Source organism: Chiroxiphia lanceolata, chromosome 27 (genome assembly GCF_009829145.1).
Source record: "Chiroxiphia lanceolata isolate bChiLan1 chromosome 27, bChiLan1.pri, whole genome shotgun sequence".
NCBI lineage: Eukaryota > Metazoa > Chordata > Aves > Passeriformes > Pipridae > Chiroxiphia > Chiroxiphia lanceolata.
Window position 1 is genome coordinate 359,002 of NC_045663.1, and position 24,364 is coordinate 383,365.

The following is a 24,364-nucleotide window of genomic DNA, read 5'->3' on the forward strand; positions in this document are numbered from 1 at the left end:
CATGGCAGCATCCCTGGGGCTGCTGTGGGTCACACAGGGACTGTGCTGTGCTCCCACTCAACGCCTCTTTTGGCTTCTCCAGAGCCCTGCTGGCTCTGGGATGATGTTGTGGGCAGAGGGGCAGTTTCTTCCCCCTGTTCTGCATTGCCTTGGAATGCAAAAAGGGGTGCAGGGGATGTGAGATACCAGGCTGGGGGTGCATGCTGACACTCGCTGCAGAGCCAGGCTTGCTCCAGGGCCAGGTGCAAAGCTCTCCCCGAGCAGTGGGCAGATTTCCCAACGGAGGGTGGCTCAGGGCCTCCTGTGGCAGTTTGCCCGTGGCGGCCGTTGGGTTGGGAAATGGGGGAGCAGAAAGGGGGGAGCAAAGAGGTGGCGGTGCCTGGGGTGGGGCAGGATTGAGGGGCTGCATTCACAGGAGGGGCTGCATTCATGGAGACGCTGCGAATGCAACTCCTCCAACCTGTCCCGCACCGGGCATTGCACAGTCGGCACTCGCCTCGGGACCCTCAGCAGCAGCCACAGCCCCGGCGATGCCGGCGCGCCCCGAGGCCGGGTGATGGGCGGCGGCAGTGGCGGGGCGCGCCCGGCAGACGGAGCTGTGCGGGAGGGAGGCGGGAGCACCGGCGCGGTCCCGACATCCCTGCGCATCCCGCAGCCCCGCCGGGGATGCCGCCGCCCGCCGGGCCCTGAGCGCCGGGACGCCGGCGGACGCCGGCCCCGCTCCGCCGCCCCCCACCCTCGCCGGAGCCGTCACCGGGACCATGGAGTGAGTACCGGAGCCGCGCCGGGACCGCGGCACCGAGCCAGGGCCCCCCCGGGCCCCGCCGGCCGAGCACCGCAGTACCGGGGAGGGGGGAGCGGCGGCCGGGAACCGGGGCGCGGGACCCCAGTACCGGAGCTGCGGGAAGCGCACACCGTCGGCTCAAAGAGCTCGTACCAGTGGTTCGTACACCCCCGATGCCGGGGCTGGGGAATCCGAACCTGGGGTCTCATATCCCCCTGGTCCTGGGGACTCAGCACCCCAAAACTGGAGGCTCGCATCCCCCTGATCCTGGAGTCTCAGGATCCCAATACCAGAGGCTCATATCCCCCCTATGCTGAGGCTTGGGACCTCAAAACCGGGGGGGGGGGGGGCCTCTCATCCCCCCGATACCAGGGCTCGTGACCCCAAAACCGGGGCCTCACATCCCCTGATGTGCTGGGGCTCAGAACCTCAATACCGGGGGCTCACACCCCCTCAGTGCCGGGGCTCGGGACCCCGATACTGGGGCCGCCTTTCCCCCAGCGCCACTCAGCAGGTGCGGCCCCTCCCCGGGTCCCTGCCCCGCCGTGGGGTGCTGGGGCGCTGGCTCGGGGTGGGGGGGCAACAGCGGAGGCCTCGATGCGGGCGCGGGGGGTGCAGGAGGTGTGGGGGGTGTCTGGGCAGCCAGCGGTGAGGGAAGCAGGGGGTGGGGCGGGCGTTTATTTTTGTGTTTTGAACCTGTTGTTGCCGCTGCGTGTGGTGGGGTGAGTGGGTGGCAGGAGCCGCGGACCCCTCCCTGCACTGTGCCCCCAGCCCCTGCCCAGGGACCCGGCTGTGGCCAGGGCATCCTCACGTATCGGCTCCCACCAGAGGAGTCCGGACAGATGGACACTCTCTGACCCGGCCTCATCCTTTGTGTGCCGTGGTGGGGCCCTGCCCGGTCGGTTGGAGCCGGGCGGGTGGGGGAAGGACGGAGCAGGCGGAAGCCATTGGGAGCTGGTGGCTGGGGACTGTCCTGCCTGCGTGCTGGTTTTGCTCCTCAGGGATGCCAGCAGCTGGTGCCAGGAGTGCATGGGACTGGGCAGCTGCTCGAGGTGCCAAGTGCCAGCGCTGGCCCCGTCTCATCCGGGCCTTTCCTTGCCTCCCGTGGCTCTGGTCCCCATCATGGAGAACCAGGGGTCCCCAGGACCTTCTGGGTTTGGCACTGGGGCTTCCTGGGGCACCCAGCCAGATCAGGGTCAGCCACCCTCCACTCCTCACGGGCACCTCACCTCACACTGATCTGTTTTTAGCACTGGCTACCGGGATGCTGAGTGCTCAACAGGTCCTGCTCACCACCACCTGCCTCCCACCAGGGAGCCCTGAGAGGCCGTGGGGCGCTGGTGAAGGGCAGGGCGAGGGGTGTCCTGGGCTCGGGGCGGGCTCTGGTTGGCTTGGGGTTGGAACTAAGCGGGAGGAACCAGTGGAGGTCTGAGAATGTTTTGGAGACTGGGGTGCAATGGCTGTGGGACTGGGGAGACAGAGAAGCTCCCCGTGCTGCTGGAGGGGACAGAGAGCTGGCCAAGGCAGGGTCGCAGCTTTGGGCAGCCCCACAGAGCCTCGGTCCCTGCAGGAAAGAGCCTTTTTAGGGAGGAAAACGTGTGCGTGATTTGCCAAAAGGCAGCAATGAGGGGAAGGGCAGAGCCGAGGGGTGCGACGTGCCCCGGGGAGAGGGTGAGGAGCTGCCAGACCAGGCACAGGCTTCTCTGGGAGCGGAGGCATCAAAGGCTGGGGTTGAAGGGGGGGATGGCACCGGGCAGGATGATGGCTCCTGTACCTGAGCTCCACATGGTGCCCTTCACCCTGCTCTGGACCGACCCTCACAGCAAGGGCTGAGGAATCTGTGGAGGAGTGCGAGGCCTGTCCCCCACCAGCTCCATATGCTGGACTTGTCAATGTCTTTCTTTGGAGCGAAACTCCTCAAGTGACCTGGGGTGGGGGCACAGCCCCAAAGCAAAACAGTGCAGCCCCTGCAGCCGCTCAACTCCAGAGCCTGGTCGTGGGGCTGGAGGTTTAGGGGAGTCCCAGGGCAGGTGGGGACATGGCCAGGTGATGCCCTGCTGTCAGCCTGGCTCTGCAGCAGCCAGCGGGTGCTGGGGCAGGCACTGCTGCCTTTGCCTTGGCTCCTGCTTCGCCTTGGCAGCGGCAGAGGCTGGAAGAGGGTCCTGGCTGCCACAAGCCACTGGTGCCCAGGGAGGTTTGGCTGAAAGCTTCCAACTCTGGTAAAGGCTGTGCTGGTCCCACTGGAGCTGTTTGTCCTCCTCTGCTCCTGCTGCCATCAGTGCTCTTGAGCAGCTGGAGATCCTGCATCTCACATCTGGCTGCTCTGGTGGTTTGTCTCACTGGGTTGCCGCTCTCCCCTTGGCTCAGGGGGTGTCCTTGGAGCAAGGGCTCTCCTGGTCCTGCCCTCACAACCCTGATCGGAAGCTGACAGTTGCACCCAGGGGAAGGAGGGAGATTTCTGCCTGAGGAATAACCCATGAGCCCTTTGGGAAGGGACTCAGGACCCTGCTCTCTGCTGGAATCCAGGGAGAAGTGAAACCCAGGCTGGGTCCTGCTGCCTCCTAGCCAGGTGCAAGGAACCAGAAGGGGTCAGGTCCATCCTGTCCCTGTGTGCAGCTGAGGGGACGGCACTGTCACCCTTCCCAGCTCTCCCAGAGGAGGCCATAAAGCTCTGCCACAGGTGGCCCCACAACAGCACCCAGCCCTGCTCGGGGCTGGCAGATCATGGGGTTCAGAATTCAGCCACTGCTGTGAGACCTCAGCTCGACGTGCATTGCTGGGAGGAACCAGAGCTCCCCAGGTTTCCTGGGAAGCCAGTGTTGGCGTTTGTGCTTCCTGGCCAGAAACAGCCCCTTTCCCCAGGCAGGGTGGTAGTTCACATGTCCAGAGCTGTGCTGGGAGCTGTGCTGGGGCTCCAGCACTGGAGGTGCCAGAGGAAACCTCGGGAGGTGCCGTGTGCTGGAGCCGGGTTGAGTGGAGGCGCCAGGATTGGTGCTGGAGGCACAGCCCAGATTCCTGAGTCTCTTTATCTGGAGACAAGGAGCCCTCTGGCCCCAGGCAGGAGCCACTGTCAGGGACAAGGATGAGCCTGGAGGAGGGAGAGGAGCCAGATGGATCCTGCCCCAGACAGGTGTTTCCTGGTGGAAACTGGGTGGAAGCTGGACATGGGTTAAGCCCAGCCCCTGGGCTTGGCACCAAGAACTGAGCTCCCCCCAGGTGCTGGGACTCACAGGGGTGCCCCTGCCAGGATCCACGTTCCTACCAGCTCTTTGGAGCCTCATGTGTGCCTGTGTTCATGGCACTGCTGTGGGAAAGCTGCACTGCCCCGTGTGAACGGGAACCCAGGGATGGCTGTGGCAGGAGCCAGGTGCCGTGTCCCGGCCAGCACCGGGGCTGCCCATCCCAGCTGGCCAGTGCTCCCGGGGTGGGGAGAGGCCGGCTCCGCTCTCATTCATAAATCGTGGTGGGAGTTTGCTGGTGGAGCCTTGCTCCTCTAACTGGAAGGGAGCTGGAAACCCAAGTATTTGGAGGGTACTTGAACCACTGTTTGAAAGATCTGTAATTTTCCAATCAAACTCCCTCCCCAAGCCTCCGTTCATCAAATATTCATGGGATCCATTTTCTCCTGGCACTCCCAGCCCACGTCTCAGCCCAGAGAATCAATCAGGCAGCTCCACTTGCTCTAATGCATCTGCGTTTTCGGGAGCCTGGGGCTGCCGTCTCCTCCCCCCACCTCCCCCCGTCCCCATTCCCTCCCCGGGCAGTGGCCATGGCTGGGGCTGTGCCTGGGGCCGTGCCGGCAGTGGGATCGTGGGGAGGGCACCGCTCACCCTGGGAAGGAATGGGGTGGGTGATGGGGAGATGCAGCAGCAGTGGGGGGAGGCAGCCACACCGTGGGGCAGGGCAGGACCAGCCCCTGGGTGCCAGGATCTGAGCAGGGTTCCGACCCTGTGCTGGGCACGCGGCTCCTCAGCTGCACAGATTTCTGGCTGTCCTCACCCGAGCCGCTGCCACTGATGTGTCTGCCTTCGTGGTCAATGCATGGTGGTCCCCGGGTGACTGCAGCCCCCTCCCCTCCCCTCTGTGCCTTCCATCAGGGCCGTTCGATCACGGCCTGTTGCTAAATGGCTTCATGACGGAGCTTTGCAGCCTCCCCACGGCCACGTCACTCCAGGTCTGGCCAAGGGGCCCAGCTCCTGGCATGGGAACAGTGCTATAAATCAGTGCTGGTCCCTCGATTGTTGCCATTGCCACGGGCCCTGGGGCCTGCACCCCCACCTCCCCGGGGTCGCTGTGGGGGTCCAGGCAGCAGTGCCCGTGCAGGACACTCTCCTGCCTTCCCCCAGCTCGGAGCTGAGCGGGTGGGAAGGGAGTGGGGGTCAGGGGGGCGGAGAAGCAGCTTGAAATGGCTCTTCGCACATTTGGATGAGCTAATGGGAAAAAACAGAGGAAGGCAAATAAACATTATTGTTTCATGTCAGGCGGGAGGAGACAAAAGGTCACGGGCTTCCCTTGTGATGGTGGGAAATGGCAGCATCAGCAGGGCTGGAAAGAGCTGGGGAGCCAAGGGAGAGTGTGGGTGTGTGTGTGCTCGCACACATGTGTGGGCCCAGCCTGAGGTCCGGGGGCTGGGGCTGGGAGCTCCCAGGGCATCATCTCCATGTCCCTGCTCCCTACCTGGCCTGGTGGTTCAGAAGGTGAGGGTAAAGGGCGCAGTGGCCCCACCTTTCCACCCTTCCAGATGGATCTGGAGCATCAGAACCCCCAGGGAGACCCCAGTGATGCCACGGTTTTGGTCCACCAGTGCTGCCAGAGTGCCAGGCCCGGGGAGCGGCACCCCCAACCCCAGGGGGCCTCTCGATCCCTCTGCCCGCTCTGTGCATCCCCCCCCACCGCTCGCCCGTTGCCATGGCACCGTTACCATGGTGCTGTTGCCAGACAACCATTGCCAGGGAACCGCCTCCATCAGTCACCAGGGCCGGCGGCAGCGGGGCCCCTTCACACCAGCCCGTGCTGACCCCTGGGGACAGGTCGTGACAGGACGGGGCTGTTGGGGAGTGGGGGACCCTCCACCTCCACCTCATTGCCTGGTCCCAGCAGGCGAGGACTGTGGGTGCTGGGGTGGTTCCCATTCAGCCCTCCTCAATGGATCGGAGTCCCCAGGCCAGGAGCCGGGGGGGCTGGGAGGGTGCAGTGAGGGGCATCCAGCCCATTTTGCATCTCTTCCTGGGCCAGGAAGATTCCTGGCGTTCAACCCGGGAATGCAGAGACTGTAGCAAATAATGGAAAATAAAGAGAATGGAGGAGGGAGGAAAAGCAGAACAGAACGTTTCAGAAATGCTGTAGAAGTTTGGATACATTGAACAGGGCAAGATCCAGGAGAGAAACAGGACCTGGTCCAACACCCTGTGAGTGTGGGGTGCCAGGGGCTGGACTTGGGGGACCAGAGCAGGAGGGAGCCCACGCTGAAGGGCAGCCCCAGACCTGTGGGGCTGGTGCGGGGCACGCGGGTGTGTGAGCTGTGCCACGCGCCTGCGCTGGGGAAACAGTCACAGCGTCGCTGCAAACAGCATGAAAACAACCACCACAAAAGCAACACCTTCCCTGTTTGTTTTCCTGGTCTGGATTTTGCGCACTGCTGGGATCCCCAGGGTGCGGGGTGAGGGGAGGACGGCAGCTCTGAGCAGCTCCCAGTAAATCGCTGGCTTCGAGGAGGGGGCAGGAGGAGGCAGGGGCTCCTCTCACCCCACAGACCCTGCTGGCAAAACCCAGCTCCTCCGGCAGAGGACCCACGTGAGGGCACATACATGTGCAAGAGCACACGTGCTGGCACGTGTGGTCAGAGCCCAGGGCCGGGAGGTCTCATGTGTGGGGCACAGCACCCCGAGCCCACCCTGTGTGTAAAACCATCTTTGGAAAAAGCCCTTCCCGGGAGTGCAGAGTCCTGCTCTCTGTCCCTTGCTCTAGGAAGCAAGTGGAGATGATCCATCGTCTGACAATACCTCTGTGCCTCCCACCCTAATTACTGCCACAGCTGAGCACTTCGTTAGCACTGTCTGGTGAGCAGCCAGCAGCTCCTGTGGCGCTGGAGCATCCTGGTCCCAGCCAGCCCCACCAGCTGCCCCAGCCCTACCGTGGGTCCTGGTGCTGGACCTGCCCCCGGTGCTCTGTGGTGTGGGGGCTCTCGCTGGGCCCGGGGGCTGCGCTGCCGGTCGGGCTGGCCTGGGCACCACACCACGGGGACACAGGAGGGTGGGTGTGTGGGCAGGTGGCTGCAGGGATCAGGGATACCCCCTCCTTGCAGCACCCTGAGGCCAGCGAGGCGGCTGCTGCCGGCAGCAGCCCTGGCACGGCCGTGGCAGCCCAGGTTGCAGAGGCAGGTACTGGGCCCAGAACACGGACGCCGGCGGGAGCGGAGCCTGTTGCCATGTGTGTGTCTGTGTGTGTCCAAGTGTCTGTGCACGTGGGCGTGCGTGTGCCTTCGTACGCAGCCCAGAAAGGTCACTGTCTGGGAAAGGTGTCAGCTGCCAAGAAAAGGGCTTGGAATGGAAAGTGTGAGCCAGGTTGGAAGGCAGGGGCGTCCAGAACCGTCCTGCTCCAGCCCCTCTGTGGTCATGGTTTCCATCTGCGCCACAGCAGGAGTGGGTCTGGCTGCGCTGAGTCCCCCAGGCGCTGGGCAAGGTGCCTGTCCTGGGGCAATTTGGGTAGGATGGGGGGCTGAGGGGTGTCTGGAGGAGCCGTGCAGGCAAGGGATGCTTGGCTCCAGGGTGGCGAGGAGGAAACAGCCGATGGAAAGGAAGGGTTCAGCCTTTGCCCGTGTGCTGCAGTGTCCGGTTTGCTGGTTGTACAATGTGCCTGACACCTGCTGCTGGTGCCACTCCTCACCGCTGCTCTCTGCTCTCTGCAGGGTCGTGGAGGCCAGCACCCTTCAGCAGGAGAGGCTGCAGGCCATCGCGGTGAGTCCCTGCTCGGGCTGGACCTTGGCCCAGTGTCCCCACACCCCTGCCCCGTGCAGCACATGGGGCAGATGCCAGTGGGGAGGAGGGTGCAGGGGTAGGTGAGATGGTGCAGGTGCTCAGCCGCAGGCCAGGAGTCCCCAGCAGCCAAAGAGGACTCGTGGTGGCCCGTGCCAGGATGTCCCTGCAGTGGCTCTTCCCAGGGTGCCGGAGCTGGCTTGGCTTGGCTGCGTGGCTGAAACAGGGACAGAGCAACAGGCAGCCGGGAGGTTTAATTAATAAAACAGTGCCTTGATGAGCCCCAAGTGAGGGAAATGAGTGATGATTCTCCCGCACACCCTTTCCCAGGAAAGGCTGAGGATGGTGCAATCCAGCCATGCCCGCCATGGGCACTAGTAATTACGTTAATTAGTGAGCAGTTGGGGGCCACACTGGGCAGCCCCTCCCAGCACAGAGCAGGTCGAACCCACCGCTGCCCCATGGCAGCCCCCCTGCCCTGCCCTGCCCGGCTGGCAACTGGCTGATCTCTGCCACACAAAGGGCAAATTGTTCTGGACCAGAGGAGAAAGCGCCGGGTGACGCGTCCGGGCTGGGTCTGACTCTGCTGAAATGATCTGGAGCAGCCCCAGGATGGGTGGCGGGAGGGGCGAGGTGGAGGCCCCGGGGGCTGTTTCCCCCACGCTGGCAGCTCACTCAGCGGGGCCAGCTGAGGGGAAGGCGACATTTTGAGATGGTGAACAGAGCCCAGGCTTTGCCATGACTTCTCTACAGCCTCCGTGCCTCAGTTTCTCCCAGAGAGGGCAGGGACGTGATACTGGGCTCCTTGTGGGCTGTCCCCAAGGCTGGTCTCGCAGCCCCTCTCCCCAAGTGCAGCCCCTCGCCCCCTCTCCTCCCTACCCGGCGATGCTCGGCGCCCACCCCCTCCCCGCGCCGACCCCGGCTCCGCCGCTCCCGTCCCTCCAGGAGAAGCGGAAGCGTCAGACGGAGATCGAGAACAAAAGGCGGCAGCTCGAGGACGACAGGCGGCAGCTGCAGCATCTCAAGGTGAGAATCCCCTGGGACCCCCAGGCTGCCTCTGCACCGGGATGCCCCCGGCTCGGGGGGGCAGGACCGTGACCCCCTTCTGCTCCCCAGTCCAAGGCTCTGCGGGAGAGATGGCTCCTGGAGGGAGCCCCAGCCTCTGCCTCCGAGGAGGAAGAGGCCATGAAGAAGCAGATGCAGGAGGATGAGGTGAAGACCAAGGAGCTGGAGGAAACCATCCAGAGGTAACGGGGCCAGTGCGGGGCCGGGTGTCGGGATGAACTCGGAGAGCACCCGCGTCCCTCCAGAGACCCCCGAGCAGGCTGGGGCCTCACAGACGTCCATCCCCGTCGCGGTGACTCAGCCCTGGGGAAGGGGCAGCGGGGAGGTTGTGAGGGAGACGCCTCAGCCCCTGCCCAGTCCCCTTGTTGCTGGGCAGCCGAAGGCGGGGCCCCGGAGCCCCAGCACGGAGGTGTCCCGGCAGCGCAGTAGGAATGCAATCAGTCACGGCGGTGCCGTTAATTACGGAGCATCGGTGCAGAGAGGGGTCAGGCACGAAGGGGCCTTTGTGTCCGGCTAATGGCGCGGCGCATTCCTCTGCCGGCGCCGTGCGGGAGCCGGGGGGGCTCTGCCGGGGAGGGCTCTGCCACCGCGCCAGTCCGCGGGGACTCCCCGGACCTCCGCCAAGCCCCGGTGGGGCCCCGCTGCCGGCACATCTCCTGGCCGGGCTGCTGGCTGGGAACAGGCAGTCGCCCTCGTAGAAAGCTCAGCCAGGCTCCCGGCGACATGTGCGGGAGCAGAAGGACGATGGAGCAGCCACGCTCCAGCCACCGAGTGAGGGCACCGGCAAGTGCATGGGGCTCGGTCCCTCTGCCTGGTGCCCCCGGCAGGGTCTCTGCCATTCACTTGGGCTGAGCCCGTTGGCTTTTTCCCCTGCAAAGAGACAGTGACAGCTGTGCCAGAATATGTCCCTGCACGTCGTGAGCCCAGGGGGACAATTTGTGCCTCCTCTCTCCCCTGCACTGTGTTGCTGGCCCATGTTCACAGCTCTGCTGTGGCTGCTTGCCCACAGTTACCTGCCCCACAGCTGCCTGCCCCACAGTTACCTGCCCCACAGCTTCCTGCCCCACAGTTACCTGCCCCACACTGCCTGCATCAAGGCTCCTCATGGCCTCTCAGCCCCAGCTCTCCCCGCAGGCTGGAGAAGGAGCTGGAGATGCTGGAGAACAGCAGCTCAGTGGCTTCTACCAAGGAGAACCTGGCAGAGGCGGCAGCCCCAGCCAAGGAGGAGAAGGCCGAAGCTGTCCCGAATGCACAGAAGGTGGGCACGGCTGCGGGTGGGGCTGCTGGCAGTGAGGTTGGGGTCCCTGGCCCCGGTGGGGATGGGTGTGTGGGTGATGAGTGTGGGGGCAGTGGGTGCATGGAGGGTCCCAGCAGCTCCTATAACCTCTCCCTTCTGTTTTGCAGAGTCCTCTGGGCACGGTTAAGGGTAGGTGATCCTTGATCCCCCCCAGACGCGGTTCGATGCCCACCATCCCCTCATGCTGCCCCGATGCTGGGGCCAGATGGGTAGAGAGAGCCAGTGGAAGCCCTGTCTCCATGTCCCCTGTCCCCTCCCAGGCAGTGGTGCCCTGTGGCGGGGGAGCCCGTCCCAGGGACCATCTGCAGGGGACATGCCACCGTCCCTGGGTCCTGTCCTATGGGCACATGGACAACCAGGTGATCATTTTGGCTCAGGCAGTCGTCTCTCCTCTCCATCTCCAGCCGAGAAGAAGGTCTCCAGCAGCCCCATGAAGGCAGTGGAAGGCACCGACCTGATGAAGGCGGGTAGGTGCCCCCTGCCCCGGGAGGAGCGCTCCTTCCTGGCTGCTTCCCCCTCCCCTCCACGCCGTCCTCGGCTCGCTGCCACCGCAGCCGCTCCCCGCCGTGCCGCTCGATGCCTTTCCAAGCCCAGGGCAGAGAACATCCGTCATTGCAATCACAGGGTTTGGTTTTGCTTCCACCCCACAGCTGGTTCATGGCTCAGGGCCCCCCCTCACCCAAGTTCCATGTCTCTGCTCCAGTTTCATCCTTCCTGCTGTTTGCAGCTTCTCTGCGCAGGGGCGAGGGAGCGAAGCTGCCGGCATGGCTGACCCAGGGCCGGCTGCCTCAGGGAGCTACAGGGGCACGGGGCTGCCTGAGCTGGGGGGGCTGCAGCCGGCTCTGCTGCTGGAGGAGTTTGCTCTGGTCTGGGGCAATGGCTCAAGACCAGACCGTGGCACCAGCACTGGGCAGAGCCCATCTTGGGATCCTCAGAGCAAAGCACCACACACAGGGCTGAGGTGACCCTGGTGCCAGCAGGGACTGGCTGAGAGCTGAAGAAGAGATGCCAAGGGTCGCCCGTCCCACGGGGGTGGAGAGGCTGCCCCAGCGCCAGCACCCTCAGTGGGGGTTGCACCTCTGTGAGCATGAGCCTGGCTCCCAGCCTGGGCCCCGCAGCCAGCTCCGCTCACCGGCTGGACAGACGGACACGGCATTGCCAGTGCCCCCAGGGCCCGGCTAGGCCCAGCCCCGGGGCCACAGCAGCCACGGAGGTAAGGTGATACCAGCAGCGCCAGGATGGCGGCAGCCCACGGGTCCCAGGAGGAGGGATGTGCCAGGGATGCCGCACCCGCCTCTGCCACTCACCGCTCCTCGCTGCCGCCTCGCTAACACCGCTGAGCACCCCGAGCACCGCTGAGCACCACAGCACTGCTGAGCACCACAGCACTGCTGAGCACCACGGCACTGCTGCCACGTGCCGCCAGCCGCGGAGCAGGGGCTGGGGAGGGCCGGGGCCGCCGTAACCGCGCTGTCCTCTTTGTGTCCCAGCCATGTACTCGGTGGAGATCACAGTGGAGAAGGACAGAGTGACTGGGGAGACCAAGGTCCTGTCCAGCACCACCCTGCTCCCCCAGAACCACTGTCTGCAGGGGGTCAAAGTGTACGAGGATGAGATGAAAGGTACGGGCCAGCCCTCGCCGCTGGCCGGTGGCAGAAGCAAAGGGCCGGGGACGAGGGAGCGGCCGCCCAAACATCCCAGCGGGCACCCACCAGGGCGAGGAAGTGCAGGGGCTGCTCCCGGCAGCCTCACCAGCTCTGTGAGGGCAACTCCTCATTGGCCCCAGTCCGGCGGATCGCAGGATTGTCCTGGCAGCAAGGTGTGGATGGTCCAGACAGGCCAGTCCTGGTTTGCACATCGTGACCCTGCACCGCTGGAGAGGAGAGAAGAGGATCTGCTGTGTCCAAGACTCGGGAGCCCATCCTGCGGGCAGGGAATGTGGCACTGGCACCACGTTGGCCTGGCCCACAGGCTGGCAGTGGGGAGCATGGCTGCTGGGTATGGAGGAAGTGCAGCAGTAGGGACTGCAGCTCCTGCTTTTGGCAATATCTGGGAACCTGCTCTAAAGGGCCTGGTGAAACCCGAGGGACCACTTTGGTGGCAAGGTCCAGCCATGGAGCTGGGGCATGTTACTGGGGACTGTGGTGGCTGAGTGGACCGACTGTCTCTCCAAGGAAACTGCGGCACAGTGATCCTGTTCAACCCTCTCCCTGTGGCCATGGCTGTGCTGGCCCTGCCAGGCCGGTCCCTGTGCCTCGCTCACCGCCTGCCCGCTGCGGTGGTGGCACCGACTGCTGTGTGATGCCCCAGGTCAAGTGGAAAACGCCACAAGCCGGTGGCTGCTCCGGCCATGACGCACATCTCTGCCTCCAGTGCCGTGAGCAGCCGGCACAGCGTGTTGGGGTGGGAGAGCCCCGTCTCCTCTGGGCACGGGGCCACCGGGTGCCACAGTCCTGGCAGGATGTGTCAGGAGTTGGTGGGAATGCGCTGGGGCAGCACCTGCTGAGCGTTGCTGGGGTCTCAGAGGTGGCAGTGGTGACCTGCCACAGAGTGTCGTGTCAGCCCGGCCGAGCGGGGTGCTGGCGGACGCCGTCCTGCCGCGGTGAGCACAGGCAGCTTGGCTGGCTGTTGGCAGCCTGGCAGACAGCCGTGGCTCCCACAGGGTTTGCTGAGCCTGAGGCTTCAGGAACTGCTCCTCACACTGGGCTTTTATTTTGGCCTCTGCCTGCTGTCGGGCAGGAGCCAGGTGATGAGGGGGGTCTGACAGCAGTTCAATCTCGGAGAGGGGTCGGGATGCTGTGGGGAGTCCCAGCCTCAGTGGCAGAGCCCTTAGAGAGGGGAACGGGCTGCTCCTGGGCCACGTGGGAGCTGGGTCCAAGTGGGTTGTGCCAGCAGGAGCTTTTCCAGGTCACCTTGTGCCCCTGTCCTGAGTCTCCCTCACCCTCCCTCCTCTTGTCCCTACAGTGGTGCACGCAGTGAGCGCCGAGGACGGGGCCCTGCAGAACGGGGCCCACCCCCTCAGCTCCTCCGAGGTCGACGAGCTCCTGCACAAAGCGGACGAGGCCACGCTGAGCGAAGCCGCCGGGCACGAGACCCCAGCCAAGGCGGGCCAGGGGGGCGGCAGCGCTCCGGGCAGCCAGAAGCCAACGCCGCGGAGGGAGATCACGGGGCTGCAAGCGAAGCCACGGGAGAGCCCCACGGTGCCGCCGGGCGAGGGGACGGAGCCGAGCCGGGAGCAGCCTGTCACCATGATCTTCATGGGCTACCAGAACGTGGAGGATGAGAACGAGACCAAGAAGGTGCTGGGGCTGGAGGGCACCATCAAGGCAGAGCTGGTGGTGATCGAGGACGCCGAGAGCAAGCCGGAGCCGGCACACAAGGACCACGCGCCGCCCAACGGCACCGCGCTGGAGCCGGCGGGCGCCCAGCCCCTGGGGGAGGAGGGCGCGGGCGGGCAGAAGCCGGGTGCCAACGCCACAGATGCCAAGGAGGCCGAGCAGGAGACAGACGTGAAGAAGCAGCGCTGCAAGTGCTGCACGGTGATGTGAGCCCCGCCGGCCCCCGCTGCCGCCGGGACAGGCTGCCCCCGCCGAGCCCTCTCTGCCCCGGCCCCTGCTAGCCAGGCCCGCCGTCCCGGCACGCCGGGCTTCCCCCACACTGGACACGGACCCTCTTTCTGCAGAACGGGGGAGATCCAACACGGTGCCCAGGGGGCTGCAGTGGGCAGCAGCAAATGGCGGCCGTGGCAACGCTCGCCCCATCTGCCCAACGCCTGCCCTGCGCTGCCCCCCACAAGTGCTGCCTGTGGTATTTATTAGAGACCCCCTAACCCCACGGTGCACTCACCCCACCACAGCCCAGCCTCAACCCCACTGGAGCCCTCCTGCCGCCAACACCAGAGCCTTTTCCTCTTTCACCAACTGTCCCACCCACCGTCGGAGGACGGAGCCGTCGGGCAGGGGATCAGAGGACGCCGCTGCATCCGTAGATGACTCCCTGGGAGCCGGCACCAGCGGGACCCACACTTGGCCCAGCCCATGGTGGGCATTGGACCCAGCCCCATGCCAGGCCCTCTCTCTGTGCCTCCATCATCTGCATCACCAGTGGGGAAAGGCCTGGGTCTGTTCCCCTCTGGCTGCCCATGGACATCTCCACTCCATCCCATGTCCTTGTCCCCATGGCCCTGGGCTCCCCAAGCCATGAGCCCCTCGGGGACCGAGCATGTCCAGGCGAGGGAAGAGCATTAAGGGCAGTGTCTCCTCCATGATGCTCAGCTGTGGTCATGGGCAGGGCCACGCACAGCTCCTCCAGGACCACCCCAGCCTGTGCTCAGAGCTGTGGGCAGGAGACCCTGCTCTGCTCCCCCAGGCTCATCTCACTGTGTGGAAGCCCCTCACCCTGGTGCTGGCATTGATGGCCATTCCTCCAACTCGGCTGCTGGCTGGCACCGCTGGGCTCTGCCAGCCCCCCGGGCTGAGCTGTGCTGTGGCCAGTGCCCGTGTCCCCCTGGGGCAATGGCAGCAAGGGGGGCCCAGCCTCGTGGGGACAGGAATGGGGTGGGTGTGCCCACCCCACCCACTTCCTCATAGCAGCAGGAGTGTGGCCCAGCATCCCGTTCCCTTCCTGCCTCTGCAGCTCAGCGGTGGCAGCTTTGCAGAGCCACCTTCTGGGGGTCCAGGCTGCAGCACCAGGTCCTGCAGGAGAGCAGGGCAGCCCAGTTCACCCCAGCACTGGCACTGGGAGCTGTCAGGAGTCCGGTGTCCCATGAAGGGCAGCCTCCCTGCTCCCCCACCCCACGCCCCAGCCCTTCAGTGGGGATTTCACCACCAGCACCAGCGTTTCCTCCCCCCTGAGACCCACTGGGGCAGGCGAGGGAGCACCCGCCGGGGCAGTGCCCAGACTCTGTGCCCAGGGGCACTTGCCCAGGAGCTTTGGGCAGGGTGCAGCCACCAGCCAGCACAGGGGTCCTTGTGTGAGTGTGAGAGGGTCCCCGTTGCTGTGAGGCCGGGCAAGTCCCCAGGGATCCCCAAAGCACGTGTGGAGCAGCCCCCACACTGTCCAGCCCACTGGGACACCCGTGATAGAGCAGCCAGGGATGGGGCTCGGCCACCCAAGGCCTTCCTTCCCCCACACTCCCCTTATGTGAGCAGTGACCCCCCCATGACATCCCAGTTGCCCCCCCAGTTACCATCCAGGCTGCAGTTTTCCCCCAGTGGAGTCACTGCAGGGCTGGGGACTGCGGGGGTCTCGCAGTGCCACCTGAGCCCTGTCTGGGCACCCACAGCCTCTGGGAGAGGCAGAGCTGAGGGAGGGAGGGGTTTCCCCGCCAGGGGAAGGGGGACCTCTCCTGCCCCTCCTGCTGACAGGCATCCCTGGAGCCCTGTTGCTGCAGAGCGGGGCAGGGGGCTCAGTGCCACAGGGCATCTCCCCCACAATCCTGGGGGGAATGTCATCTCTTGCCACCCCACACCAGGGGCCAGCACCACTCACCCCATCCCACTCTGGGCCCTGCAATCCTCCCGACCCCAGGCTGGGACTCCCTCCCACTCTCAGCACCCTCTGCCTCTCAATTGGCTTTGACCCCCAGCCCAATCTGGCGCCCGTGGCAGCGGGGAGTGGGATCGGGCCCCGGGCCGGGGCTGGGGCATGAGAGGAGCAGGCAGTGGGCCCAACATCACCCCTGCCCCGTCCCGCAGCCCCCCCGGCCCCCACCCACCTCCGCTGAAGTGCACTTCCCGCGCCCCCGAGCTTTTCACTTGTGCCGAAGCTGTTTGAATCCCACCCCCACTCCCCGTTGTTTGTAAAACACCCGAACCGAGCAAATAAACTGTGTGAACAACCATCCTGCAGCCACCGACGGGTGGGAGAGGGCTGGGCTGGGGCTGGGCATCCTGGGGATGGGAGGAGGAGGATGGAAGGTTAGGGACAGGGATGTTGTGGATGGGCCCTGCTGCCCCTTCACTGTATGGGCAGGGGAAGTGGGGAGGAAGAGGGATGTGGGAACAGGGATGCTGGGAGGAAAGGGATGGGGGGTGATGCTCCGTGCCTGCCCAGGTAAAGAGGACATGGCAGCCCAGTTACCTGGTTGTCCCGAGGGACAGTGGTGGGGTCAGGACCTCCCAGGCCCTGACAAGGCCTGTCTGTGTGCACATGGCCATGGGTCTCTGCACATCCCCACGCTGGTGTGATTGCTGCTGCCCAAGGCTTGGATTCCAGGGCTCTTTCCTGGAGCAGCTGGGCCCTGACCCTGCCCAGTGCCAGCCCAGGTGCCAGCACACGCCCTGTGGCAGGCGGGGAGCACTCCTGGCTCCCTGGCATCCCCTGTGGACTTTGGCTCAGCCCTGCGGTAAAACAGGCTCCACTCACCTGCCCGGAAACGCAGAACAGCCTGGCAGGCACACGGCACCGGCGTCCCCAGGCCAGGCAGCACCAGCCTCGAGCGGGAACAGGGGCACCAAGGGGCTGGGCAGGGGTAAGTGGGACCTCCCAGCACCTGCAGCTGGGGTGAGCCAGGACCAGGCACCAGCACCGTGCTTGGGCAGCAGTGGGGCCGGGAGGGGCTTCCTGGCAGGAGTGGGCTCCAATGCAGGGCAGAGAGGGTGAGGACAGGGACCTCCCGCCCCAGCCACCGGCACAGGGAAGGGCTGAACATCCCAGCACAGCATCGCCTGCTCAGCTGTGATGCCCTGTGCCAGGAGGGAGGGTGGCGCTGGGCACTGGCGATGCTGCCCACTCCGCTGGGATCCAGCAGCTGTGGCCACGGGCACCAAGGGCACCACGGTCACTGTGCCACTCTCCTGCCCTTGTCCTGGCAGGTGCCTGAGGTTTCCAGACCAGGTTTCCCAGGTGCAGGGCTCGTGTCCAGAGGGAAGGAGGGAGCTGCTCTGCTGCAAGGGGCTGGGGCTGGCAGTGCCAGGGCTGGCAGTGCCGGGGCTGCCGCAGCGGCGAGAGCACCCGCCTGTGCAAACACGGGGTTATCGGTGACTGCAGGGGAGGCCCCGCGGTGTGACAGGAGAGCCCAGGCTGCTCCCGGCGTGGCTGCTCCTGGCATGTTCACTCAGGTCCCTCTGCTGTGCCCCCCAGGGCTAATGGCTGCCCTGGGGCACATGGTGGGAGGAGAGCTGGACATCCAGGCCCTCCCTGCAGCTTCAGGGCTTCTCAGTGCCATAGCTGTGTCCATGGAGAGGCAGGAAGCACCTGGAAGAAGGTCTGTGGGTGCATTGCCGCACCACCACTCCACTGCACCTCTGCACTGGTGCATCAAGGCACGGGTGTGTTGGCACGTTGGTGCATTGGCACATGGGTGTGTTGGCACATTGGTCCACTGGTGCATCGGTGCATGCTGCGGATCAGAGCCAAGGGCAGCCTCCTGGGCATGGGACCAGCTGCAGCGGGGTGATGGAGGCACAGGGAGATCAGGGACAGAGCACTGAGCCCAACATGGTTCTTGGAATTCCCCCACAGACTCGTGCTGAGCTTATCAGGGCCCCGCAGCCACGCCACCCACGGCCCCCCCCGCCCCCCACTGCTGCCACCCCAGCCACTCCCCAGCAGACACGGCTCAGCTGGGTGCCCTGTGTGGCCTCCTCGGGGCATGGGGACCCCCACCCCGGCGGCTTCCTGGACAGTAAGTGCAGCGTGGTCGGGGGTGAGGGCAGTGCCAGGTGCTGGGGGGCCGCCGTGTCCCCCAGCCTCGGAGGGACCGGTGCCCACCCAGGGACGGTGGCAGCGAGGGTGTGCAGGGAGGGCTGGTGCAGCCTGTGGGTGGGTGGAGGGACGTTGGCCACACGCCGGACACTCGCGCACGCCTCGCACGTCGGTCGGTCTGGGAGCGCTCGCGGCCACCGGCACAGGGTGGGAACAGGCCCTGCAGCTCTGCAGCCCCACGCAGAACCCCCGGCACAGGCAGGCCCTGGAAAGCGCCCCAGATGTCTCCTTGCAGTGGGGGGGCCCAGGCCAGACTGGCGGGTGCTGCAATGCCACCTGCTCTGGCCAGCACCTCTTGTGGTGCTTGGCTGGGCTGGGGGCAGCCCGGCCCAGGGGGATGACCAGGATCCCTAAGCCCCGACTGTCCCTCAGCGCCGGACAGAGCTGAGCCAGGTGGATGGATTTGGGCGCAGCTCTGGGAGGGGCCGTTCCGCTCGAGTGGAGCAGCCCTGATAAGAGCCCAGCTGGCTTCCTCCTCCCTGCTCCCCTCCTGTGCCAGCTGCCAGTGCTCCCCAGGGGGGTGTCCCCTTCCAGCCAGGACCTCAACCACCTCAAACATGGTAAGAGGTGTGGTCAGGTGGTTTTCATTATCCAGGTCACCGGGGGCAATGAAAGAGCAAGACTGAATCACAGGTAGAGGAATTACAGGGAAATTCAGCAGAGCACAGCTGCAGGGGGAGAGGCTGAGCCACTGGGGCTGGGCATGGGCAGCCAGGACGTCCCAGGTGCTGCTGATGAGATCCAGGAAAGGCTTAAACAGCTCCTGACTGGAGCCCAACCCCACTTGCCCGCTGTCCTGTGGGAGGACAGTGCATCCCAGGAGGGCTGGAGGTGAGCAGGGGAAGCTCAGTCACCAGTGTTGCTGCAGGAAGGAGCCATATCCAGAGTGCTCTCATCCTGGGGATGAGCTGGGATGCTCCAGGTATGGGGAGCACCAGGCATCTGCCTCTGTCCTGGGGAGCCTCACCCTGAGCTGTGCTTGCAAGTACCACGGCAGCTCTGGGCTGCCCCTGGCATCACCGTGGGCTTGCTCCCGTTTTGCCTGATGCTCCCAGCAGGCCGTGAGATCCCCGGAGCGGTGCCCGGCAGTGACACACCCTGACCTGCTGGGGCTCACGGAGCCCAGCCAGGAGTGGTGACGGGTGACAGCAAGGCTGTGGCTAAGCCTCAGCAAACAGCGGGACAGGATGTGCTGCTGGCCCTGGGCACGCCCGGCTTGTCCGTGGGTGACGTTGGTGTCCCCGGCGCCGGGGCCGGGATGGCATCTGAGGTGCGGTGAGAGCTGCTGCCTCATGGGGACCCACCTGTGCTGCCCCTCCCTGCCTGGCACCCGCTGTCCCAGCCGGCTCTGGCTCAGCCAGCGCCGGAGCATCAACCTCAAGGTCAGGGCCGTTCACTCCCGCCCTGCACGCCAGGGGGGTTAAAGTCCCCTCGTTTTATGAGCCATGAAACCACTTTTATGACCCAGTTGTTTCTACAGCTCGGCTGCTTGGAGGCTCCTTCCTGTAAATGCACGAGGAGATATTCCAGGCAGGGGTGGCCTCAGTGCCACTACTGCCACCTCTCCCTGCTGGTGCCGCCCAGGGCTGGAGGTCCCTCCCTGCCCCGTGCATGTGGAGAGGCCCATGCGACACCAGAGGGTGTCTGTGCCCAGGGTGATGCCCAGTCGGACCGTGGCTGTGGTCTTGCTGCCGCTGGTGGTGCCACGAACCTGCAGCAGGTTTGGCTGTGCACCCTTGGAACGTGCCCAGGCTGGGGGACAGAGGTCGGAGGGGGATCTGGGCTCTGTGGCAATTCCTATTGGGAACGGTGCTTTGTGCTCTGCCTGCTCCTGCCCCAGACGGGGCAGGTTGGTGTCTGTCCCCAGCAAGGACAGCAGTACCAGGCTGGAAGAGGGGCTGTGCCCTGACCTCTGCTCCTCCTGTTGCTCTTAACGGCTGCTCTCCCCTCCTGCTTGCAGGGACAGCCAGGTCCAGCCCCTTGGCCTCTGCTGAGCCAGAAGCTCGTGGGTGACCTTGAAGCTGAGCAGCAGCCCCAGTCCGAAGACGGGTTGGCAGAGGGGTGGCTCTTCCCAGGAGATGGACAGAGTCACCAGACATCTGGTGTTCCAGCTCCCACAGGCCTCTCACAGGCCTGACTCCAGCGATGGGTACCAGACCAGCTCGCTGGCAGAGCTGAGGGCCGACAGTGACGACGATGTGTTTGGCTCCACTCAACACAGCACCCAGAGGGTAGAAAATGGCTATGGCTGGAAGAGGAGGTCCCAGTCACCCTCATATTTCCTGGAGGGTGGAAAAGATGTCTGGACCCCGTCCCCGGACAGGGAGTCCAAGCTGGAGGTGGTGAGGTCGGGAAGCCTGTACGACCTCAGGGCTTACAGGGGCGAGAGGAAACCCTCAAAGCTCTATGATGAGGAGGAACAGGACCTGTACAGGGTCCCTCCACCCAACATCTCACCCGAGAAAGCCAGGGAGCTTGAGGACGAGAGGAGGGAGGTCATCCGGAGCCAGGTGATGAGGAAGAGCTCCACCATTGCCGAGAGGTGGAGCTCCATGGATGAGCTGAGCTCCATCAACACTGGCACGGGCAGCCAGGGTGAAGGCAAGCATGCAGGCAGCGTCACCACCAGTTTTGCCATCAGCTTTGACAAACCTTCCCCAGGCAGGGCTGCGACACCTGTGGACCCTGACAATATCGACACGGAGCAGATCAACTTCTCCGCGGCTCGGCAGCAGTTTCTGATGCTAGAGAAGAGCAGCCCAGGCTCTTTTTTCAGCCCAGGGCAGCAGGCCATATCCCCTAAGCCAGAGTCAGTGACAAAAGTCTCCAAAGAAGAGTGGCACAGCCCTGAGATGGCCACGAAGGCTGTGAGAGGTTACGGTAGTGCCGGTGCATCAAGCCAGAGCAGGAGGGACAAGAGCGTTTACCAGGTTTACAATGTGTCCTACAAGACACCGGAGAAGGAGGAGGTTTATACTCCCAGAAAAGCTCACACTGAAAGGTCGTATCCCATTGTGAAAATGTCCAGCCTGACCAAAGCATTGTCCAGAGAGGACCTGGACTCTGGCTTGGGTGAGATGTATAACGAAGCCAACACAGGCTACGGCAGTGATGGAAGTGCCTCCAATGAGACCTTCAGTGGCCTTGTGGATCTGAGGGCTGCCAGCAACGGGCTGGGCAAGGAGATGAAGGTCAGCAGTGAGACGCCCATCGAGCGGGAGATCCGCATGGCGATGGAGAGGGAGGAGAACCTCTGGAAAGAGAGGGGTATCCAGCGGCTGACCTCCGGCAGTGAGCTGGTGGAGATCCAGACCAAGCCTGTCCTCGCCCTTCATGGCTCTCCCGGCCCAGGCAGGAAAGGGAAGGACAGAGGCCGTGCTTCCCTTTATGTCCAGAGGGAAATCGAGCAGGAAACCAAGCGGGAGGAAGATCTGAAGAGGCAAGGGAGGCTTCTGGGGGCGTATGACAGGGGGACGCAGCAGGAGCTGGACGAGCGCAGGAGGGTGTTTGAGCAGGAGGAAGCCCCCCCGCAGAAGTCCACAGCCCCAAGGCAGGCAGAGGAGCGGAGGTGCTGGGTTAAGGAGTTTGTGGTGGAGCAGCCCTCGAGCCCCAGCCCCACAGAAGACACCAGGGGCAGGAGAAGCAGTCCCAGCTACACAGCGAGCATCGCGCACTTCCAGCTGTCCCAGCCGCGCTTCACCGTCAGCGAGAGGAGCCCGGAGAAGCCCTCGGTGTCCCAGCACGCTTCCGCCAGTGCCAGCAAATGGGGGAGCAAGGATTCCTGGGGAGGAAAGCTTCCCGGCTCCACCCCAAGCCCCACCGGCACTGCTGTCCTGCCCAGAGAGTACTTCTCCCTCTCCTTCTGGAAGCCGAAGGTCTCCTTCGCGGAGGACATGGGGACGCAGAGCCCGCTGCGGAGGGAGGACGGCCGGGAGGAGCAGTACCGGCTGCGGACCTGGAAGCCCCAGACGTCTGCACTGATTGAGGAGGAGATCCGGAGCGACCTGCAGAGGGAAGAGGAGCTGCAGGAGCAGCGGCGGCGGCTGATGAACCACTACGGAGACGGTGTTCCCCAGGAGGGCTCCCGCTCTCGGCACAGCTCCGGTAAGGGAGGAGAGGGGCAGAGTGGTAGAGCAACGATCTTGGGGGATGCCCATAAGGGCTCCTGTGCGCTGGTAGCAAGTTGTCCTGGGAGAACTTGATACCAACAAACTGGAGTAAGCAGGAGAACTGCTGCTGAGGAGGAATGGGCTCCACAGGAGCAGCATGGCTTTTGATTCGAGCTGCTCAGGGCTTGATGACTTTGTGTCACGTTACAGCAGCAAACAGGGCTGGAAGGGCCCAGCTCATGCACTTCCCCTCCTAGCTCCTGCAGTCTCTGGCTGGGGCCCAGACCCAGGGCCCCAGCTGTGACCAAATCTGCCAGACCTGCTGCGGACGTGGGTCTGGGGCAGGGGCCTGGCTCTCCAGAGGGTCTCCAGCCCCTGGGAGCGGTCCTGGAGTCCCTCACCCCCCGATGCTTTCTTGTAAAGCTGCTTCAGGTGCCAGCGGCAGCTACTCGGTGTCTGGGTCTCCTGTCTCCACTCCTGCCTCACACCAGACGGGGATCCTGGGGCTGATGTCGTCCTTCACCCCACTGAGAGTGGCCAGTTCCTCCCAGGGCAGCATGGAGACCCCCACCCCAGACTCGTCACGTTCCAGCCCCTTTGAAGAGAGGAGGAGGAGGGTGAAGGAGGATGGAAAGGTGAATGTGCCCACCCTGCTCTTTCTGGGCAGCATGTGGTTGGGGGGCTGGAGCCCAGGAGAAGACTGGTGGCTCTGGAGGTGGAGGTGGCTGTTCTGGTTCCCACCTGGAGCTAGAGGTCCAGCTGTTTGGCTTGGTGGGAGACCCGGTGGTGGTGGCACCAGTGAGGGGCTGTGTGAGCTCCCCAGGGCTGCACGGGCTGTTCAGGGCTGCCAGCATTGGGTGGGACTGGAGAGGAGCAGCAGCTTCCTCCTGGGGGGAACCTGGCCTGAACCGTTCCCCCACCCCGGGGAGGGCACCACTGCGTGTGCCTCCCCTCCTCTGACCACCCCGGGGGCTGGATCCAGCCACCTCTGGATATTCCCCTGCCAGGCTGCCATTATCTGATCCTGTCTTCCCCTTTCCACAGTACGCAGGCATAGAACCCATCGACAAGGTCAACACAGAGGTAAAGTCCCTCAGGAACGCGGGGGCTCTGCTCGCGCTGCCCCGACACCCCCGTTCCCCCGCGCTCCCCTCGGGTGGGCACTGCGCTGAGCAGGGCGGGCGGGGGGGCTGGCAGGGGGGCAGCTCTGCAAAACAGATTGATTATAAAAATCCCTTCTTTACAAAGATCCTGCGCGTTCTGGTCCATGCAGGTGGTGGAAAGCACCCGAGTGATCCGTCACAAGAGCGCCATGGCCCAGCGCTGGGAGGCCGGGCAGTACGTCCGCGACGAGGACTGAGGGGCCCCGGGCCGGGGGCTCACCCTGTTTGGGATTGACTGATTCGTGACCAAAATACCCAGTCAGTTCCACCCCTGGCCACTGCAACAACTGGAGACATGTACCTTGCAAATCAATCTAGTTTTTTGTCACTGATAATCCTTCCATGCAATAGATCTGCTCCTTCCTCCCCCTCCCTGTGGGGGAACACTTTTTTTTACTTTCTTAAGAGGGGAAAAATTGGATCAGTACTTTTTAATCACTTCCACCTGGAGTCAGCCAGGTGAAATCATTTGGTAATTCACTTTGCCCCTTGGGAGCTGTGTCTCTGGCTTACAAAAAAGCTGTTTTATTTCTCAGTGATTTCAGGTTTTTAGGTCCCATGAGGCTGGGCATCGCCTCAGGGATACCTGGACTGAGGCCTCTGGATCAGCACTGCCATGAGACTGGGGAATCAACACTGGCTTAACTCCTGTGATCCATGGAGACGCAGCAATTGAATATAAATATATATATAAATGCTGTTTATTTTGCTAATTTATTAAAGAGTTGTTGCTCTCTTGTTCTTCCCAGCCTGTTCTGTCCACCTGCTCTGCTGGTTCTGCACTGGTGTTTTGGAAGAGACCCACGGTTGGGATGTGGGGCTGGGGCTGCTGGGAGCTGGGGCTGGGGGTCCCAATGGCTGCTGGGCTCAGGGAGCACCAAGGTCCCACTGGCTGGACCTGGGAGCACCTAGGGTTGGGGGAAGGGGTCCCTGCCTGGGGTGGGGATGGCACTGGGGGTTGGCATCAAGGGGACTTTAAGGTCCTGTCTGACCCCAACCACACTCAATGTCTGTGCCTGGCTGCCCCTGCTGGGAGGGTCCCTGCACAGACCCCACTGGGACTCCAGCCCCACTCTGTGGGTGCTGACTGGGGGAGTTCCCTGGTGGAGCCCCAGGGAGCTGGGAGGGGCCCAGGTGCTGTGACAGGTTGGAGGGGGCTGATTGTGCCACCGGGTTTTTTTAGCAGATGTGGGCCAAACCGATCAGCACAGGGGAGGAAAAAGCCAGACCAGTGGTGGTCTCAGAGCTGAGAGAAGCCTGGCCCC

At 64.3% G+C, this 24,364-nt stretch overlaps 2 protein-coding genes across 7 annotated transcripts; both read left to right on the forward strand.

The window, feature by feature from the left end:
- The first annotated feature begins 638 nt into the window (after positions 1–638).
- Positions 639–15,962, forward strand: PALM (paralemmin). Of its 5 annotated transcripts, none has more exons than XM_032712124.1 (9): positions 639–766; positions 7,692–7,740; positions 8,704–8,784; positions 8,875–9,005; positions 9,958–10,081; positions 10,228–10,249; positions 10,498–10,587; positions 11,611–11,742; positions 13,085–15,962. In XM_032712124.1, exons 1-9 carry the CDS (start codon positions 762–764, stop codon positions 13,666–13,668), a joined length of 1,218 nt encoding a protein of 405 aa, XP_032568015.1. In that variant the 5' UTR covers positions 639–761; the 3' UTR covers positions 13,669–15,962. The 5 variants fall into 5 exon arrangements, with proteins under 5 accessions (XP_032568015.1, XP_032568016.1, XP_032568017.1 ...); XM_032712125.1 differs by having other exon boundaries at positions 10,525–10,587; XM_032712126.1 differs by lacking the exon at positions 11,611–11,742.
- A 1,693-nt stretch (positions 15,963–17,655) lies between these two features.
- Positions 17,656–23,847, forward strand: MISP (mitotic spindle positioning). 2 transcript variants are annotated; one of them, XR_004361015.1, is made up of 5 exons: positions 17,656–17,747; positions 19,788–21,931; positions 22,488–22,571; positions 22,981–23,019; positions 23,210–23,288. XR_004361015.1 is itself a non-coding variant. In XM_032712123.1 (5 exons), the coding sequence occupies exons 2-5, from the start codon at positions 19,906–19,908 to the stop codon at positions 23,294–23,296; spliced, it is 2,364 nt and encodes a 787-aa protein (XP_032568014.1). In that variant the 5' UTR covers positions 17,656–17,747; positions 19,788–19,905; the 3' UTR covers positions 23,297–23,847. The 2 variants fall into 2 exon arrangements, 1 of the variants encoding a protein (XP_032568014.1); XM_032712123.1 differs by having other exon boundaries at positions 22,360–22,571; positions 23,210–23,847.
- The last annotated feature ends 517 nt before the right edge of the window (positions 23,848–24,364 follow it).